Raw genomic sequence first — 17589 nt, 5'->3', positions numbered from 1 at the left:
CTGGCCCAGCCCTGCCCCCTGCCCAGCAGCAGTGGTACCCACCGTGAGCTCAAACTCATCATTCTCATTGCGGGCCAGGAGGGGCCACCAGCCTTTGATGCGCTTCTGCTTGAAGATGGAAGCCAGGGGCACGTCCACCTCCCCCGTGGCCATCTCCATGCTGCACTGCTTGGCCGTCTTCGCGCCCCGCGGGAACCGGTTCAGGTCCAGCTCGATGGCCCCTGTGGCAACCTCAGAGTCAGTTCTGACATCTGGTACTATTGACTGCACCCCCAAACCTGGGCTGGGCTCCCCCTGCCCCTGCCTCCCCCTCCCCTGCCCGCTCTGCTCCGGTCCCAGCCTTGCACCCAGGAAGTCGTCTGCGGAGAAGTGGTCGGCGTCCCAGATCTGCAGGGTGAGCCGCGCGGGGATTTTGTATTCCGTCTCGTCCCAGGAGAACATGGACTCCTTCTTGGAGATGACGATCTTTTCCTCGGCAGCCAGGTAGTCGAAGGGGAACAGGTAGCGCCAGTTGAAGTTGCCCTCGCCCGTGAGGGAGTGGTAGTGGACGTCCGTGTCCTGCTTGTCCTCCTGCTGGCCCTTCAGCCACCTGTGGAGCATCGTCACCTGCTCCAGACTTGCGGCCACACCTGTGGGGGCTCTCTCCACCCACAGCCCCCCTGTCCTCTCCCTCCTCTCCTGCCTCACAGGGAGATGGGCCCACCCAGCTCAGCCCCCTCCCGGCCAGGGAAACTCTCACCCACCCCCGCACGAAAATGTCACTGGACTTCTCCCCGGTGAAAAAGTCATCATCCTCCAGGACCACCTCATCTGTGTTCCACACGATGACCCGCAGCTCGTACCTGGGCAGGGGGAGGGGCTGATTAGCAGTCTGCGGGGGGGGTTTCTCCAGGGTCTTGGGGCTAGGATGGGGCTGGAGATGAGACGACCGGGACACGTCCTGGGGACTTGGGGATGGGCGTGGGGCCTGGGTGAGGCTGGGGCTGAGGGAGCAGATGTGGGGAGAAGCTGAGGGGATGGGGAGACGTGGGGGTACCCGGCTGAGAGAAGAGGGTCCCCCAGCCAGCATGGCTCTTATGAGGAGAGCCGGGTTGGGGGAGAGCCAGTTGGGTTGGAATGCCAGGACCCAGAGCACACTCTGGACAGGGAGGCTGACTCAGGCCTCGGAGAGGCTGCCCAGGCTGCAGGGGAGGGCGTGGGGGGTGCAGGGGGGTGTGGGCGTGGCTGAAGCGAGGCTTGGAGAGTCGGCAGCAAGATTCCCCCATCTCCAGAGGCCGGAAGCTCCACTCCAGCTCTAATAAAAGTTCACACTTAAGCCCAGCAGCTGGCTGTGGACCACCATTGAATCTGATTTCCTTTACATCCTTGTCCCCAAAGGGGATTTTCCCCTTGAAGTGTAATCGTCATGATAAATGAGGTAGTTACGTCTCAACCTTTAGGAGGGAGGTTGAGTCAGCTACTAAAAATTCACTGGATTGTGGCTCTTGGAGTTCTGTCCTGGACTGCAAGTCCTGGAGACATAACGGGTTGGGGTGTCTCCTGGTGGCGGGCCCTGGAACAGCAGACTCAGGGTCCCACCTGGAGACTATGCCAGGTAGAACGGGCTGTATAATTTGCGGGGTCCAGTGCAAAGTGGAAACACGGGCCCCTTTGTTAAAAATCATTAAGAATTTTAAGACTGCCATCTTGAAATAAGCGTGCGGCCCTGTGCGACTTCACAGGCCTACGCACTTGGCCCTGATCGCAGGCGCTGAGGCCAGTGCTGGCAGCGACTCGATCCTGCCACTTTACAGATGGGAAAACTGAGGCCCAGGCAGGCAAAGTGACCTGGCCAGTGTCAACTAGGAGAGACAGATGGCGTAGCTCCTGACCCAGTACGCCCCACTCTCCCAGCCTCCCGCCTCTTCTGGGCACTCGCCCTGTGCATCTCATCAGCAGATGCCTTAAATAAAACTTGGTAGAGCTGAATGACTGCCTGGAGTGGGGACTGTCAGGGAGCAGAGCAGGCTCTCAGGGCTTCTGTGTCTTGTGGGTGTGTGTATGGGAACCCACGGGGATGCTGTGTGTGTGCACGCACGTGGAGGAGTGGGTCTGTGATGACAAAGTCTGCCGGAGCGTGCCGGTGTGAACTCACAGCCCTCGCTGACCTCGCCACGGAGGTGTGGCCCCTGCTGCAGCAAAAGGGACCCGCCCAGGGCAGGCCCCACAGCCCTCCTGATGGGTTGCTCTGTTCCCCCAACGAGGCCACAGGGGACTGACTAGGGAGACCTGGGCCTGGAGCCTCCTACAGGAAGGACGCCTTTGGGGAGCATGGAGGGAGGGGTGCTGGGCCGAGCAGCTCACTTTTTGGGCTTCCGGGGGGAGATGTCCAGAGGCGTTCCAGGGGCCGGCATGTTCATGGGAAACATGTCCACCCACAGCTCCAGGCGGCCCTGAGGAAGGAGATGTGGCAGGTCTCACGGACTCCTCCCTCTGCCCGGCAAGGCCAGCTCTCCTCTCCCTCCCAACCTTTGTTCTGTCAGGACCCATTTCATCAGTTTTCATCCTTGGATGCCAGCAGTTCCTATGACGTCACCAATAGCCAGTAGCAGCTTCTGAGGGAGATACCCTAGGTCTCCATCTGAGCTGATGTAATTCTCACACGAAGTTAAGGCTCAAACCCTGAAGTTACGGTGAAGGGCCATAGTGTGTGCGTATGGAGGGAACGCAGTGCATAGCAGGAGGATCTGTTTCTACGGACCCAGGTTGGGACTCCCTGATCCCAAATACCGAAGAACCTCAGATCTCGGCCAGGCCGGTCACCTGCTCGATGCCCGGCTTGTCAGGGTTGAGCAGCGGCCGCGTCTCCACGTGTTCCGGCACCAGGCGGCAGCCCACGCGGGGGATGTCCTCCCAGCACCTCAGGGCCAACAGTGCTACGTGCTCCTCCGTGGGCTTCCTCTGCCCTGTGGGGGCCCGGCAAAACAAGAGACCTGTGCTGGGCCAGCGACTCAGGGGCACAAAGAAGCCCCATCTCCAGTTTACTGCTGGGAGACTGAGGCACAGAGGGAGCTGTGGATGGCCCAAGCTCTCAGCTGCCTCATGGGCCCAGAAGAGTCTGTGTCCTTGGGTTTCCTCTGCTTGGGACAACCTGACCAGAGAATTCTGGGCTATGAGGTCAGGGAAGAGAAAAACCCACATCCTGTCCCAGCACCCTGAAGATGGCTGGCACTGGTTTCCTGGCAGAGATACCTGCTGATCCTCTGGGAGGCGCCGGGGGGCAAAAGTGTGGGGACAGCCAGACCGACCTGGGTCTATGCCCTCACTCTGCCTTGTAAGAACTGAGTGGCCTTGGGCAAGTCACTGAAACCCTTTGGGTCTTGGTTTCCTCATCTGCAGAATGGGGAGAACCTCCCTACCCTACAGGGATGCCGGGAGAGAGAGTGAAGGGGACAAGTGAGCAAGCGCTGTGTGGGATGGGGAGAAAGGGTGGAGGCTGGGCGGACAGGAGGGGGACACTGGGGTGATGAGCGGATGGGTGGTCCCACCACAGGGAAGTGTGGGTCCTTCCTTGGCCTCTGACACCCCCGTAGCTTTGTCCAGCATCCTGTTACCGTTCTCGTCCTCGATCTCGGAGGGCCCTGTGAAGACGCGGTTGGACACCTTCACTCTCCCAGGGGGCCCGAAGTGGGGGCCGTCCACTTTGCCCTCCTTGCAGAGGCGGGTCAGGATCTGGCTGGGCTTCATGGGGTCCCGCCAGATATTGTAGCCGTGTCTGTCGGAGGAGACACATGGGCTGGGTGGGGCTCAGGGTGCGGCTGGGCCATCCCCAGGTGGTGGATGGTCCCGGCCGGTTTCCTTAGGTTGGCCGTTGCTCCGTGTCAGCAAGTGAGCCCTGCCCTGCGTTCCAGGATCAGCTGACGCACCAGGGCTGCTGCAGGCTGGTCCCTCCTGCCCTGGGCTCCGGCCCACATGCTCAGTGTCCCAAGGATGAGTATCCAGTCTCCCCCAGGGCAGCCCGCACCTTCCCCCCACTGTGTCCCCTCTAACGGAACTTGAAAAACTCCCTGAGGAAACTGATAACACAAGAGGTTAAGGGCCTTGCCCAGGGTCACGCAGCCTGGCAGTGGCACAGGGCGGCCAGATCCTCAGTGCACTCTTCCTAGCGCGCTTCTGCCTCTCCTCCCAGCCCGCTTTTCTCTCCTCATCTTGCTTCCTCTGTCCTGGAATCCCCTGTCTCTCTCCTTGTCTTGGAATCTGCAGTCCTGGCCCCTGAAGGCTGAGCCCAGAAGCTGTCGGGGTGGAGGCCTGGCTGGGACAGAAACCATAATATGTCCACCTTCCCAAATCCCACGGTCTGCATCTTGGTTTTGGAGTCAAGGTGTAGTAGGTGCGCCCTGCCCCGCCCTGCCCCACGCACGTGGAGTAGGTCTGGGCGATGCCACAGGTGGCGCGGTGCTTGCTGTAGAAGCGGTTCTCCAGGTCGATCTTGGTTTCCCCAATGAGGTCATCGGTGCCTACCAGATCCCAGTCGTATACGGCTACCGTCAGCAAGGATTCCATGGGGAAGGAGGCCTCAATGTCAAAGGACCTTGTGGGACAGGGTTGGGAGAAGGGTTGAGGGTTGGGCTGGGTAGGGTGGGGTAGGAGGCGGTCTGCTCTGGGGAAGTCGGGGCAGGTGGAGGGGCACCAGGAGGCCTTACTTCCCGAAGATGGGGTTGAGCTGCTTGGAGATGTAGTTCTCCTTGTCACGGATGTCCGTCTTGCCTAGCCGGATGGCGATGTAGGGGTCGGCTTTGCCATTGATGTCTGCGGGGTGCAGGTCCGTGGCCTGGGATGGGAGGGGTGGTCCTGAGCAGGGCCCGGGCACCTTCGTCTTCCAGTGTCCCTGCCCCTCTCCCTGATGGTCCCATGACAGTGAGGGGCAGAAGCACGGACCAGGGACTTGCTGTGTGACCCTGGGCAAGTCCCTGACCCTCTCTGGGCCTCGGCTTCCTCCTCTATAAAGGATGGTGCTAGACCAGCCGACCTCCCTAGTGTCTTCCAGTTGGGGGCTGTCAGTCTGTAGCTGCTTCAGCCCTTCCTGGGCAGGAGGACCGGGAGCCTGGGGAAAGGATGTGAGGGGACTCTCACCCGGACCACGTAGACCCGGACCAGCACGTTGATGGGGTCGTTGCTGGGGATGCCCTGGAACATGCCATAGGTGGGGTCATAGCCGGCTTCCCGGGACACGTCCTCTGGGAGTGGCACTTTGTACACGCAGAGGGAGCCCTGGGGTGAGGCAAGAGTGGGTCAGGGTGCAGCTTCCCATGGCACAGGCAGGGGTGGCATGCAAGATAGCCAAGAGCACTGAGGGTCTGCGCCCTGCTGCGGTGGGGCCTTAACCCTTTAGCTGCGGTGGGGCCTTAACCCTTTAGTTGCTGGGGTACGGAGAGTCAGGGGTTCTGGAAGGAGTGGCTGGAGTTGGGGGGCAACTCTGAGGGGGGTGGAGTGGGGAGGTGGGTTTAGGGCAGATGATCTTCATCAATCAGCGTGGAAGTATTTTTATACTTTACCAACCGGGTTGGCTGACAGTTCCACCTGGCTGTCAGCCCCGGGCTTGGGCTGGGGAGAAGAGCTGGTGGGGGGCTCAGGACTTAGGGCCCACTTGTGCTCCCTGCCTGACCTTGAAGCGCCCCACGATGCGCTCCTCCTCAGTTGCGCCGTCCTCGTTGTCCCCTGTCTTGCCCCGAAGCAGGTTGAACGTGTGCAGCCAGTCCTCGAAGCTGTCGAACTCTGACTCCAGCTCCTTGGGGTACACCTGAGCCAGGCCGGGCTGTCAGGGGGTGAGGCCGGTCCACTGGCCTCCGTCTTGCCCCCCGGTGTGACCCTACTTTCTGGCTAGGTCTGCTCCCAGACCCTCACCTTGAGTTCATTAATCTTGGGTTTCTTCTTCTCAGGGGCCTCAGACCCTTGGCCTGGGCCTGGGCTCTGGGTTCTCTTCTTCTTCTCCTCCTTTGCAGCCCTTGCCTTCTCCTTGCCCTTCATCAGCCCCTTCAGGCCTGGCCAGAAACAGACAAGGGGGCAGAAATGATGTGGCAGGAAGGCCTGGGTTGGAGACCCAGCTCTGTCACTTTGCTAATTTAACTTGCAGGTCTCTGTGTGCTCATCTGTAGAAAACGCAGACAATGCTGCCTGGCGTGCCCGCCTCACGTGGGAGCAGGGCACCAGCATGCCGGAAACGTGCAGAGACTGTTGTGTGCCCGCCTCACACGGGAGCAGGGCACCAGCATGCCGGAAACGTGCAGAGACTGTTGTGTTCCCTCTGACAGAGAGGGGCATGGAAGGAGCTTGGGTCTGGTGCCAGCTCACTGTGCTCTCTGGCCTCAGTCTACTTGTCTTTAACATTAAGAGGATTGTTCTGTATCAGCATTTCCCAAACAGCATTCAGCGGAACACTAGGTGTAGGTGTTCTTGGAATGCTTTAAAAGAAAAGATATATATGTGTGTGTGTGTGTGTGTGTGTGTGTGTGTAAAATAAGCTGGGAAAATATTTTATTATGTCTTCCTTTTAGAGATTTATAATAGCATTTGTATATTAAAGGCACTGAGAAGTCCTGCACCAAGGGACCTGTTTAACCCATTTGAACCCAGAACCCTCTTTTCCCTTCAGAAGACCCATTAATAGTGTTCCATGGAAAAGGTCTGGAAAATACTGAATGGAGTGAGCTCTGAGATCCCTTCCAGCTCTGATGTTCTGTGACTCTAAAAGTCTGTCCCTCACTGTGGCTGCTGAACTGGTCAGAGTAAAAGCCACTCTAGATAAGGGCCTCAGCCTGCTCTCTGGTGCCCAGGGATGCCTGGTGATATCTGCTGTTGGCTGCTGCAGCTGTGAGGGGCTGGGGAAGGGGAAAGAGAAGCAGCTGGTGTGACAAGCAGGGGAGCCACCCATCTGGGGGGCTGGGAGGGAGAGGCAGAGATCCAGGGCTCCAGGGCTCACCCTCAGTGTTGTCCATCTCCTCCTTCTCCTCCAAATCAATTCCTGAGGCCTCTTGCTGTTGAAGTTGCTGCCAAAAGATGAGGTGAGGAGGAGGGAAGGTGGGTTTCCTAGGGAGGTGTTTGTTGAACCCACACTGTGGTGTCAGACCAGTCTTAAATGCTTAGAGGCAGAAACTCTTTTCCATTGGGTTTCAAACCCATGCTGTGCTTAAGTGGGTTAAAAAAAAGTTTATGATGTGTACAATGTGACTTAACTGTACTTAGGGGTTATGATTCTTTAATTGTGTATGATTGAAAAATATGTGCTCTTTAATGTTGCTTCTTAGTGGTATTATTATTTTAATGTAGAAAAGTATAACTGAATAAGAAAATGTGCCTTACTTTCTTCAGTCAGTACACACTGGACACTAAATCATCGTTTCACCCAAGGTGTCACCGCCACCTGGTGACAGCCTGTGCAAATTACAGGAATAGACTCAAGACAATGGGCAGCCTCTTGGAGCTCCAGGCTGGCCAACTTGAATCGAGGAGGTGTTGGTGGGAGAAGATACTACTAGGTGTCCCCCAGTTATCTGCTCTCCTAACTCTCTCTAAAAGTTTTTGGCACACAGCTACCTAGCTAAAGATTACATTTCCCAGCCCCCCTTGCAGCTAAGTGTGGCTATGGGACTAGATGCTAGCCAGTGTGAGCTGAAGTGATATCTGCAGCTTCTAGGCTGGGCCCTTAAAAGGAAAGGAGTATGTGTCCCCTTCTTCTCTTTACCCTTCCCGTGGACTAGTATTAGGACGTGACGGCAAGCCATCTCTAACCACGCAGATGCCAGTAACAAGATGGCAGTGTCTTGGTCCCTGACCCCACTGAATCACTATACCAACCTTCTTCTTGTTCACATCAATCTAACTCGCTACAGCAGTTTAACCTGTGCTCTAACATGGATAGTAAACATCACACACAACTCGGGTCATAGAAAGGGCCTGGGGGAGAGAATGTGGCTGGATCAGCTTGGTTGAGGAAACACAACCATGAGCACATGTCCATCCTGGTCAGTCGGTCAGTCAAGGAGTGCCCTGAGCTAGGTTGGCAGTGTGGAGAGAGACAAACAAGGAAGAGGAGGCGTGAGCTTTCCGGAACTTGCAATCTGGCTCAGCAGACAGAACCCGTGTGCACACAATAGGGGAGGAACATTTCACAGCCACAGTGACGGAGGCATGTAAAATACAACAGCTGGGCATTATTGTGTAAAATAATAATAGCTGTGCAAATACTACTGAGAAGTTGTTGCTCCCTTTGGCCTCTGAGCGTGTGTTTCTCCTCTTCCTCAAAGGTCACCTCCTCTGTGAAGCCTTTCCTGATGCCCCCAGGCACTGAATTGCCTTTGTTATCACATGGTAGTGTATCTGCTTGCATGTCCATTTCGCATGTCCAGTAAATACTCAGGGCAGGTAGCCAATCTTATCTTTCGGCTCCTGTAGCCCCTAGGTTGGTGTCTGACTCATCATATATACTCGAGGTATTTGTGGAAGAAATGAATGAGGACTAGAGAAAACCAAGGCAGGGAAGGTAGACTGGACCTCCATCCTGGAAAAAGGTGAGCTGGAACTTCGAGGCTCTGAGACAGCCTGCTCCAAGCTCATGTCGTTGGAGTGGGGGAGCCAGCTCTGGTGCGGGCGGGGAAGAAGCTGGATAGGAGGGTCTGATGTGGAGCTGGGGTTACCCCTCCCAGCCCAGTCCCTCCTCGGCCCCCTGCCCAGGCCAAGGCGTCACCTCTTTCATGGTATCGATGGAGGCAAAGTACTTGGACCACCAGTCCAGCATGCTCTCGTCAGGCTCCTCCTCCTCTGGCTCTTCCGAACTGCCCTTCTTCTTCTTCTTCTTCCTCTCTTTCTCCTCATCAGCCTGCAGGGTTGGCTAGGTCTAGAGTCCTGCATACATCCCCGCACCCTGGCCATTCCCGGAGACCTGAACAATCCAGGGTTCCCCCACTCATTCCGACCATCTGCTCCAGGAAAGCCCTGGGCTCCAGGAGGCTCTGTGGGGCTACCGACATCAAGGTCAGGGCCTTGTTTTATGGAAGTGGATGTCACGGCCCAGAGAGGGTCATGACCTCCCAGCATGAGCCCCCAGCCAAGGCAGGACTGCCTCTCATGGGCCCTGCAGTCCAAACAGCTCTCTCCCTCTGCCTCATTGGAGGGGTGAGATGGCCGGGGCATCAGGGGGTATGGGGTGGCTCGGTCCCTGACGCTGTCTTCCTTGGCCTGATACCCTATGTAGTACAGGGTTTTCTCTCCCCAGAGCCCCCCGGCTGGTCCCCACACTCACCACATCCACCTTGATGACGGCATCAGAAGCCTGCAGAAAGGAACCAAGGAGACAGGGACAGACTTAGCCACTGGGGCCGGAAGTGGTAGGTAGCGGCTGGCCAGGGAGGGTGGAGGAGAGGGAGCCCAGGCAGGGATGTTCCCTGTGTCGTGAGCGCCATGCTCACATGGCCAATTCTGGGTCTGTGGAAGGTCTGCCTCGAAGTCGTTTCCTCAGACCTTCCAGGGCGGTGGTTTGCAAACTTGGTTGCATGTTAGAATTACTGGGGGCTTTTAAAAATCATCAGTTGCAGGGCTCCACTGAGTCCAAATGAGGGTACTGGGCACCAGATGACTGCAGTGGGCAGTCAGAGTCAAGAGGGGAGGCGGACACGGCATGAGGCTGGAGGTCAGTAATGTTGGCTGGATGAAGGACAAGTGCCTTAAAAAGTAAGTGGACACAAAATTACACAGCTGAAGAGGAACCTGGTGAAAAGGGCCCCACCAGAGTCCAGGGCCTGTGGGACGATGGGGCAGCTCAGGTCTGTGCCGTCCTCTTGGTTCACTGATGGCCTGAAACCAGGGGGCTCCCCCACCCCGGCCCTGCCTCCAGGAGGAACAGGCTTCTCAGGGAGGAGCTCAGGAAGCTGGAAGCCGAGGGGGATGTGGCATCTCCAGGTGTAGCCCCAGAGCCCCTGGCAGTGCCATCCCAGGCCTGCAGGCCAGGCCCCGGGCCTCGACTCCTCCCCTTTTCCATGAGCCACGCCCCGTGCTAACTCAGCCTGCTGGCTGGGACTCTATGGGGACCAGGATGATGAGGTAAGGAAGGATCCTTTCAGACCGGACTCAGATCTCAGAGGCTAGGAGACGCCCCTGTGCTGTGTGAAGCACATGCAGTCAGGAACGGGATTTGGAGAATGTGGTGGGAAGGAAGCCTGCTTCCCGCCCCTCTGTCCTGTCTGGATTCAGGATGGCCTGCTCCAGGCCAGCCTCCATTCCACCGTCCCCTGCTGACGCCATGTCCGCATCCAAACACCGAGGTGACGGGTCTCCCTCTGGCAGACAAAGAGCCCCAGTCCCAAAGCCAGGAGGAATAACGAGCTTCCACCTGGAAATCCTGCCCCGACCCACACCTTGGGAGAGTTGTTTGTAAATGGCTGGGAAGGAAAACCGGGGACCCTCTGGAAAGAACACTGGTGTTTGCGCAGGAATCCATTGCCTATGGTGTCGTTTGTTGGAATAAAATAATTGCAGGCCATTACTTCACATGGTGACTGCTCTCTCTGTCTCTCACACGTGTGTACCACGTGTTCATGCACACGTGCGTACATGCAGAACTGAGAGTCTCGCCTTCCAGGACAGTATAGGACGGGGCTGTGTGCACGTGCAGTCAGGGTTAGCCCTGGCCCATCGCACGCCAAAGGAGGAGTGACGTAATGTGTCGTCTTGTGTGCGGGGTGGCCCGGCTCTGGAAAAGTGCCACCCGCAGTTGCACGTCCCCAGCCAGCGTGGGGCTGACCCCAGGCGCCTTACCGCATCCAGCTTCACCACGGTCTCCAGCTTCTTGACAGGCACCTCCGGCTCCATGTTCACCACGACCTCCCCTGTGGGGTGAGAAGAGGGGCCCCCACTGTACAGCACACGGCGGCCCTGGAGGAGCCCGCCTGGACAGAGAGATGGACAGACAGACGAGGAGGAGCAGGCGGAACCGTGAGAGTCAGGGGTGCTTGGAAGGGCCAGAGGCCTAAAGCTGATTCTAGAGCTTTCCAGGGGAGAGGGAGGAGGTGAGCCAGAGAGGAGGGTGAGGTGTGCTGGGTGACACAGTGGAGGCCGGGGGTGGGGGATTCGGGGGGTTGGGACGGGGTGTCCTGGGTCTTCTCCAGGAACCGGCTGAGGAAGCCATCTGCCCTCAGGCCCTCTAAGGACCTCTGGGCTCTGACCTTTCTGGCACTAGAGCTTGGGGCCACCCTGGGCAGCCTTCCTTGGCCCCCAGGGCGGGACCTCCCTCCTGGCCTCCCCGGCCCACTTAGAGATGGCCCCAGGAGGAGGAAACCAGGTGGGCTGCCCTGTGAGCCGGAGGCCCTGCCCTGGGCCTCAGGAGCGCCATACCCGAGGTGTTCCAGGTGGGGGCTGAGTGGTCCGGGGGCCGGTAGATGAAGCGCCGCAGGGAGCTGACGGTGTGGGAGCCGACCAGGGTGTAGCGGCCGAAGGCCCGGCAGTCCACCACGCGGATGTTCAAGGGCGGGTGCAGGAGCTCGTTCTCCGGGAGGTCCTGGGGGTGGGGCAGGGACTCTGAGCTCAGAGAAGGGGCAGAGGCACCCAGCTCTGCCCAGGCAGGTCCCAGCCCACACTCACCACTTCAAAGCACTTGACGAGGGTGCTGAAGTTGGGGTTCTTCTTGTAATTGTGGATCAGGGACGACTGCACCCCCTTCCCCGCGCACTCGATGTCTACCCGCGGCCGGTCCACCTGGGCCAGGTTCACCCGCTTCAGGTCCCGCAGACCCCAGAACAGCACCTGCGTGGGGGGGCGGTGGGGGCAGAGGACAGCCCCTCAGTCAAGGGCATCAGCTGCGGGCGGGCAGGGCCACCTGAGGAGGAACCGGGATGTGGGTGGACCGTGCATCAGGAGGGGCAGGGCTGGGAGAGCCGAGGAGGGGCGGGTGTCCTGAAGGCGCTGTGGGGTGAGGGTGGGTGTTGGGGGCAGATGGGAGGGCCGGGAAGGGTCCTGGACCGTGGCAGTGTGACTCAGTGCAAAAGCGGCAGGCGCCGGACGGTCGCGAGCCTGGGTCTGCTACTGGCCCCTGGGTGTGACCTTGGGCCAGTCACTTCTCCTGGGCCTTCAGTGTCCTTATTTGAAAAACGGAGCATGGCCTGAGGTTGCTGAAGACCCCTGGAGTTTGATGCCAACAGTGTAATGCATGCCTACAACCCTCATGGAGAGAGAGTGAGGGGGGCCAGGGAGCAGAGCACAGCAGGGCCTGTTCAGGGCAGGGCTGGGAGGGGCCGGATGGAGTCCTCACACACCTCTATCCGGTACTTGCTGAGCACGGGCCGGATGCCCATAGGCACAGGCATGATGGGACCTCGGTCCATGTCCACTGGGCCATTGATGGGCGGCAGGTCGGCCTTCCCTGCTGGTCCAATCTGGGGAGTGGGGGACATAGTGTCACACCCTGGGGAGCCCGGGGAGAGGACTCTCTCTCCCCATGAGTTATCTGGTATGTGATCTGGGGAGACAGGGAAGGCTGAACAGGAGAAAGGCCCCTGGCCCAGCCCCCTCTTTCCAGCAGCCCCACCTGTAGCAGCTCGAAGGCGGCCAGCAGGTCCCCGGCCGTGGCGTTGCCGCGGTAGATCTGGTAGTACTCGAGCTGGGGCGGGAAGCGGGGCGGGCAGTATGCCTCGTCGGCCATCTTCACCAGTGGCTTGGCAAAGGTCCGGCCTATGAAGTCGGTTTTGCCCTGATGCGACAAACAGCCAAGGTGGCCTCTTGGTGCTTGAACTGACCAAACATGTTCACACCTGGGATCTCATTCAGTCCTCACCACGGCCCCATGTAGTTGCAGGTGTGATCGCCCCATTTTACAGATGGGGGAAACCAAGTCTCGGGCTAGCTCCAGGCCATGCTGGCAATGAATGGCAGATGCAGGACTCAGGACTACCTCTAGTCCAGAGCTCACTCAGGGCACCCCAGTAGCTGAGGCGGCTTGTAGTAAGTGGCTCCCCAGCTCTGGAGGGGTCACCCTAATCCTCCACTCCCTTACTCCAGAGCTCCCATGGAGAGCTATGAGGCTGTTATTGACTGTGGTAGGTGTGGGCAGGGCTGGGGGGGCCCTCAAATGGGGGAAGGCTGGGGACAGCAGGCTTTCGGGGCACATCTGGGTCTGAGCTTTGTCTGTCTGTGCCGGGAGGTGGGACGCCCTGGCCTGTCTCCTCCCTGAGGCCCCAGAGGCCCACAGCATCGGGAAGGGGTCAGGCTGCAGTGACAGGGCAGGAGACACCCGGGGTCTCCTGGAGGGGCTGGTCAGCAGCCCAGACTCCCGGCTTCCCCAGCAAGCACCCTGGCCAAGGGGCTCTGGGGGTGGGCTGTGGAGGTGACCGCTAACGCAGGTGGAGTGCGGGGGAGGAGGCGTGGTCCCTGGTGCCAGAGCCCACCCATACCATGCTGTCCTGGTCGTAGATTTCGATGACAATGATGGGGGGGTCGTCCCGCAACTCATGAGCTTCGCCATAGAGCTCCAGGTTGTCGAACACCAGCATCTGGTCCCAGGTGGGGCACAGGGTCTCATTCAGCACCTGCAGCGTGGAGGGGGCAGGTAAGCGATGGTGGATGGGCAGCACCTGAGGAGGAGCCGCCCCCAGCCACTGTGGTTTCAAGGGGACGCGGGAGCACGAGCGCCGTCCCCTGACTCTTCTGGGAATCTTAAAATGAAGGCTGGTGTGAGGTCTGCTCCTGACCCTCTCTCCCAGCCCCCGCCAATGTCTTCCCTGTCTCCTGTGTGGCCTGGACCTGCAGTTATCTGCCAGGCTTCCTTCCCTCTAAGGATCTGGGGTACTGGCTGGTCTGTTTCTCCAGGTCCCAGAGGCTCACAGGCCCCCTCCAGCGCTCTCAAAGCCAGAGCCGCGCCCTCCTCCCCGGGGCCCTCACCTCTGTGCACTGACTCTGGTTGATGAAGAAGACACGGGCGAAGGGGTCCGAGAGACCGCTGCTGTCGGCGGCAAAGAGGCTGCGTGCCTGGTACATGTGGGCGCGGAGCTGGAAGGCCTGCTTCTCTGTGGGGGGAGCAGGCTGAGGCTCGGGGAGCAGGCCACCCCGCTCCTGCCCTCCCGCCCGGGCCCGGGAGCCCTCGCTCACTGGTGTAGACCAGGCTGATGGGTGGGACGGCGTGCAGGCCCGAGCCCTGGGCCGCCTTGACCTCCTCGAAGCCGCAGGGCAGGCCGCACAGAAAGTCCTTGCGCTGCTTGCTGAGGCCCAGCCACAGGTAGAGCTCCAGCTTGGCCTGCACTGTCCAGCCGGCCGAGCCGAATCCCCGCTTCCCTGGCAGCTGGCGGGGGTGCGCAGGGTCAGCTGCCGGAGCCCACGGGGTGAGGAAGGGGCAGGAGGCTGGAGGAGGCTATGGGCAGGGGGGCCCTGCCCTCTGCAGCCGTCCCGCTGGGCTGTGTGGTGCGGAACACAGGGCAGAGGGGCACGGGCAGGGGGGGACCCCCCACCCCTTTCCTATTCTCTCCAGCTTTTCTCTGAGCACCCCGTCAGCTCAGGCCAGCCGGACCCAGGGGTGGGGGTGCTGCCCCCTCCAAGGGGAGGTTGACCCCTTGAAAAAGCACAGACCCCAGCCCCTCCGCCCCCAGTCTTGCTCCCCTTCTGGCACCTTGAGGAAGAGCGTCTTGACCTTGGCGCAGTCCTTGCCCAGCTCGTCCTCCACCATGGAGAAGAGCAGGTCCTTGGAGGGCACCCGGGCGTAGGCGATGCGCTTGTTGTTGCTCATCATCCAGATGAAGACGTCGGGGATGCTGTGCTGAGGCTGGGGTGGGGGTGGGGTGGGCGCCCAGTAAGGGAGAGGTCCTGCCTCTTCAGGCCTGAGCCCACAGAGGAAAGGACCCCGGCACTGGGCCTTCCTTCTCCTCCCACAGATCCAGCGGGAAGAACACGGGACGGGGTGAAAGGCTTGGTCTCTCCTGTCCCCCAACGGCTGTCAGAGCCGGAGGGGCCTCCTGGATGGTCTGGCCCAGCCCTTCCCGGGCAGCCCCGCTTCTGCCACCTCGGATCACTCTGGTTTGGGGCTGGCAGGCGCACCTCGTCTGCCAGGAAGCGCAGCTTGTGCAGGAAGTTCTGGCACAGCCTCAGCTTGTCCCGCACCGTGTGCCGCTTCACCTGTGCCCGCAGGGTCTTGGCCTGCTGCCCCATGCTCTCCTGCCGGCGTCGGGGGTGTAAGTGGGGCTCAGGTCATGATGCACGATGGAGGGTCTGGCCCTGGGGGCTGTGACCTCAGAGACAGATGTCCCCCACCTTGGGTTCCCTTTTCACCTCCAGACCCTCCCTCCATCCCCGGTGTGGTCCAGCCGCATCCTCACCAGCTCCCGCATGCAGGATTTGAGGCGCTCCCGGTCCAGCCTGGTGCAGGACCAGTGGCCCTGGTCCTTGTCCGCGAGGGAGAGGAAACGGCTGGGAGGAGAAGAAGCAGGGCTTAGCAGAGCCCACCCGCCAGCAGGAGGCGTGCAGATGCCTCCTTCTCTGCCAACCCCCCACTTCTGACCCGCCATTGGCAGCCCTGCCACTTACTAGCAGCCACAGCTCAGCTCCTCCAGGACGCCCCGCAGTCGACGCTCAGGGTAGGACTTTTCCGTTTTGATCATCTCCTGCACATCATTCAGGCCTTCTTCCTGTGAACCAGGAGTGTGAGCCACAGCCCCCTCAGCCTCCCCAAATGTCTCCCCCATTCATCAGGGGGATGAGGGGCTAGCGCCCTAGGACCTCCCACGAGCGCCATCTCTGGACTGTCTCGCCATCACAAGGAAACACAAATTTTCCACATTCTGTTTTCAGAACCTGAAGGAAGAAGCCACCTCTGGGCCGTGAGTCTGTGGTCCTGGTGGACCCACAGGGGTCGGACAGAACTCAGGGCTAGATGCAGGGGGTGGGGGAGTGCAGGCCAGAGACAGAGGGGTTGGCCAGTCACCTCCAGGGAAACCCGGGGCTGGATGGGCCAGGGTTCCCAGACTCCACTCCGGGCAGCCCTCAGGCTCTCCACCGCTCTTGGGACTGGGGCGGGGACAGGAACACAGGTTCTACTGGGGCCATTCTGCAGTTCCTCCCCCAACCCCATGGCATGCTGCCAGGCAGACAGGACTTGTGTGTTGCAGGGGAGCTGTCCAAGCTGGGCGAGGCCCTCTGAAGCATACGCCCTCCGCCTTTCCCCTCCCCGCTGTGGCCTGGCCCTGACCAGCTTGTCTGCGATGTGGTCTATGATGTTGGCATTGTAGAGGCGGCGGCGCTGGTCCGGCCACCAGCTCTTGATGTAGATGCAGGGCTTGCGCTCCAAGTAGGGCAGATAGAAGTAGTTCCTGGGGTGGGAGCAGGTGGGAGGTTGAGGACTGGGCACCCAGGCAGGTGGGGGTGGGGCGGGGCCAGGCCATGAGAGGATGGGAGGCAGCAGGCAGGGCTCCCAGGACCCTCTGTCCTGGCCGGCTCACCTGTCGGTGATCTGGGGCCGCATGGGTGGGCTGGAGGAGACTGAGGCCAGGTCCCCACCGTCGTCAGTCTCGTCGTCACTCGACTTCTGGATCAGATCCACTTCCTCCTCGTCCCCAGGCTCCTTCTGAGGCCGAGGCCGAGGCCGCTGGGGCCGAGACAGGCCATCGACTTCGTTCCCATAGTTGCCTGGAGGCAGAAGGGGGCACCCGAGGGCCTAGAGTCCTTTTCCCACCAGGCCCCACCCTGCCCTCCAGTCCAGGGGTCTGTGGGAGGGAAGAGGGAGAGTCAGGGAATGGGGCTGGTGCTCACAGGTCTGTGTCAGCTCAGACACGATAGAACACTCGCCGGAGGAAGGGGCCATGTCCTGCACTCCTGCAGAGGTCTCACTAGGAGCCCTGATGACCACTGAGCTCAAGGTCCAGCCCAGGACGTGGCCCGTATTCCCACTCTCTCCTCTCCAGTCCCATGAGGGCCTCGCTCCCTTCTACAGGGAGGGCTTCTTCCCTCCTCGTGTCCCTAACACAGCCTAGCCCTTAGGTGGAGCTGAGGCCGACCCTCTGGGGCGTGTGTTCTCAGGTGCAGTCGCTGTATGTGGTGTGGGTGCCTGAGGACACATGAGGGAAGTGGTCAAAGTTCCCCGCCACCCCCAGGCTGTGGAGCAGGGCTTGGCAGCCACCAGCCCTGCGAGCCCAGCTCTCACCTATAGTGACCTCAAAGGTGATGGGCTTGTCTCCATTTTTCCGGTCGATCATTGAGGCCTCCAGGAGGGCTCCAAATAGAAAGAATTCTTCCATTTTCCCCACGCAGCTCTGTGGAAAAGGTGGTTCAAACCCTCCGGAAAGCTTAACGGTGTGGGGGGTTGGGTCTGGGGCCAGGCCTCCTCCTACGTCTTACAGACAGGCCCTTGGGGCTAATGGTGGGGACATCCTACCCAGCTGTGGAGCTACCAGCCCCGACACTGAAGGCCCAATTCCTTCGGCCCTCCAGCCTGTCCCCGGAGGAAGGGCTGCTATGTTCCGCACAAGGACAGCCATGGCCAGGAACAAGGCAGAGACAAGGCTCCACCTTGGGGCCTCCGGGGAGAGCACAGGCACAGGCAGTGGAAGGGGACAGAGGTCCTCCTGCTTTCTGGGGAGGGAGGCC

General features: G+C 60.1%; 1 protein-coding gene across 2 annotated transcripts in view; it reads right to left on the bottom strand.

The window, feature by feature from the left end:
• Positions 1–17589, bottom strand: part of OTOF (otoferlin) — a 94549-nt gene that overhangs the window by 2540 nt on the left and 74420 nt on the right. Inside the window, exons 16-44 of one of the 2 annotated variants that reach the window (XM_024764482.1) lie at positions 17147–17255; positions 16446–16632; positions 16196–16316; positions 15535–15635; positions 15327–15417; positions 15049–15165; positions 14624–14776; positions 14110–14299; positions 13903–14027; positions 13416–13550; positions 12554–12715; positions 12282–12401; positions 11611–11772; positions 11365–11527; positions 10789–10919; positions 9278–9307; positions 8723–8854; positions 6959–7025; positions 5884–6020; positions 5645–5779; positions 5113–5250; positions 4683–4810; positions 4400–4570; positions 3594–3754; positions 2803–2945; positions 2344–2432; positions 744–842; positions 348–589; positions 43–221 (exon numbers count right to left, since the gene is read on the bottom strand). In XM_024764482.1, coding sequence (XP_024620250.1) covers positions 43–221; positions 348–589; positions 744–842; positions 2344–2432; positions 2803–2945; positions 3594–3754; positions 4400–4570; positions 4683–4810; positions 5113–5250; positions 5645–5779; positions 5884–6020; positions 6959–7025; positions 8723–8854; positions 9278–9307; positions 10789–10919; positions 11365–11527; positions 11611–11772; positions 12282–12401; positions 12554–12715; positions 13416–13550; positions 13903–14027; positions 14110–14299; positions 14624–14776; positions 15049–15165; positions 15327–15417; positions 15535–15635; positions 16196–16316; positions 16446–16632; positions 17147–17255 — 3918 coding nt within the window. The remainder of the gene's footprint in view (positions 1–42; positions 222–347; positions 590–743; positions 843–2343; positions 2433–2802; positions 2946–3593; positions 3755–4399; positions 4571–4682; positions 4811–5112; positions 5251–5644; positions 5780–5883; positions 6021–6958; positions 7026–8722; positions 8855–9277; positions 9308–10788; positions 10920–11364; positions 11528–11610; positions 11773–12281; positions 12402–12553; positions 12716–13415; positions 13551–13902; positions 14028–14109; positions 14300–14623; positions 14777–15048; positions 15166–15326; positions 15418–15534; positions 15636–16195; positions 16317–16445; positions 16633–17146; positions 17256–17589) is intronic. The other variant, XM_024764483.1, reaches the window with a different exon arrangement.

Source organism: Neophocaena asiaeorientalis, unplaced genomic scaffold (assembly GCF_003031525.2).
Source record: "Neophocaena asiaeorientalis asiaeorientalis breed wild unplaced genomic scaffold, Neophocaena_asiaeorientalis_V1.1 scaffold345, whole genome shotgun sequence".
Lineage (NCBI taxonomy): Eukaryota > Metazoa > Chordata > Mammalia > Artiodactyla > Phocoenidae > Neophocaena > Neophocaena asiaeorientalis.
Note: the sequence above shows the minus strand (reverse complement) of the source record. Positions and strands in the feature narration are given on the sequence as shown.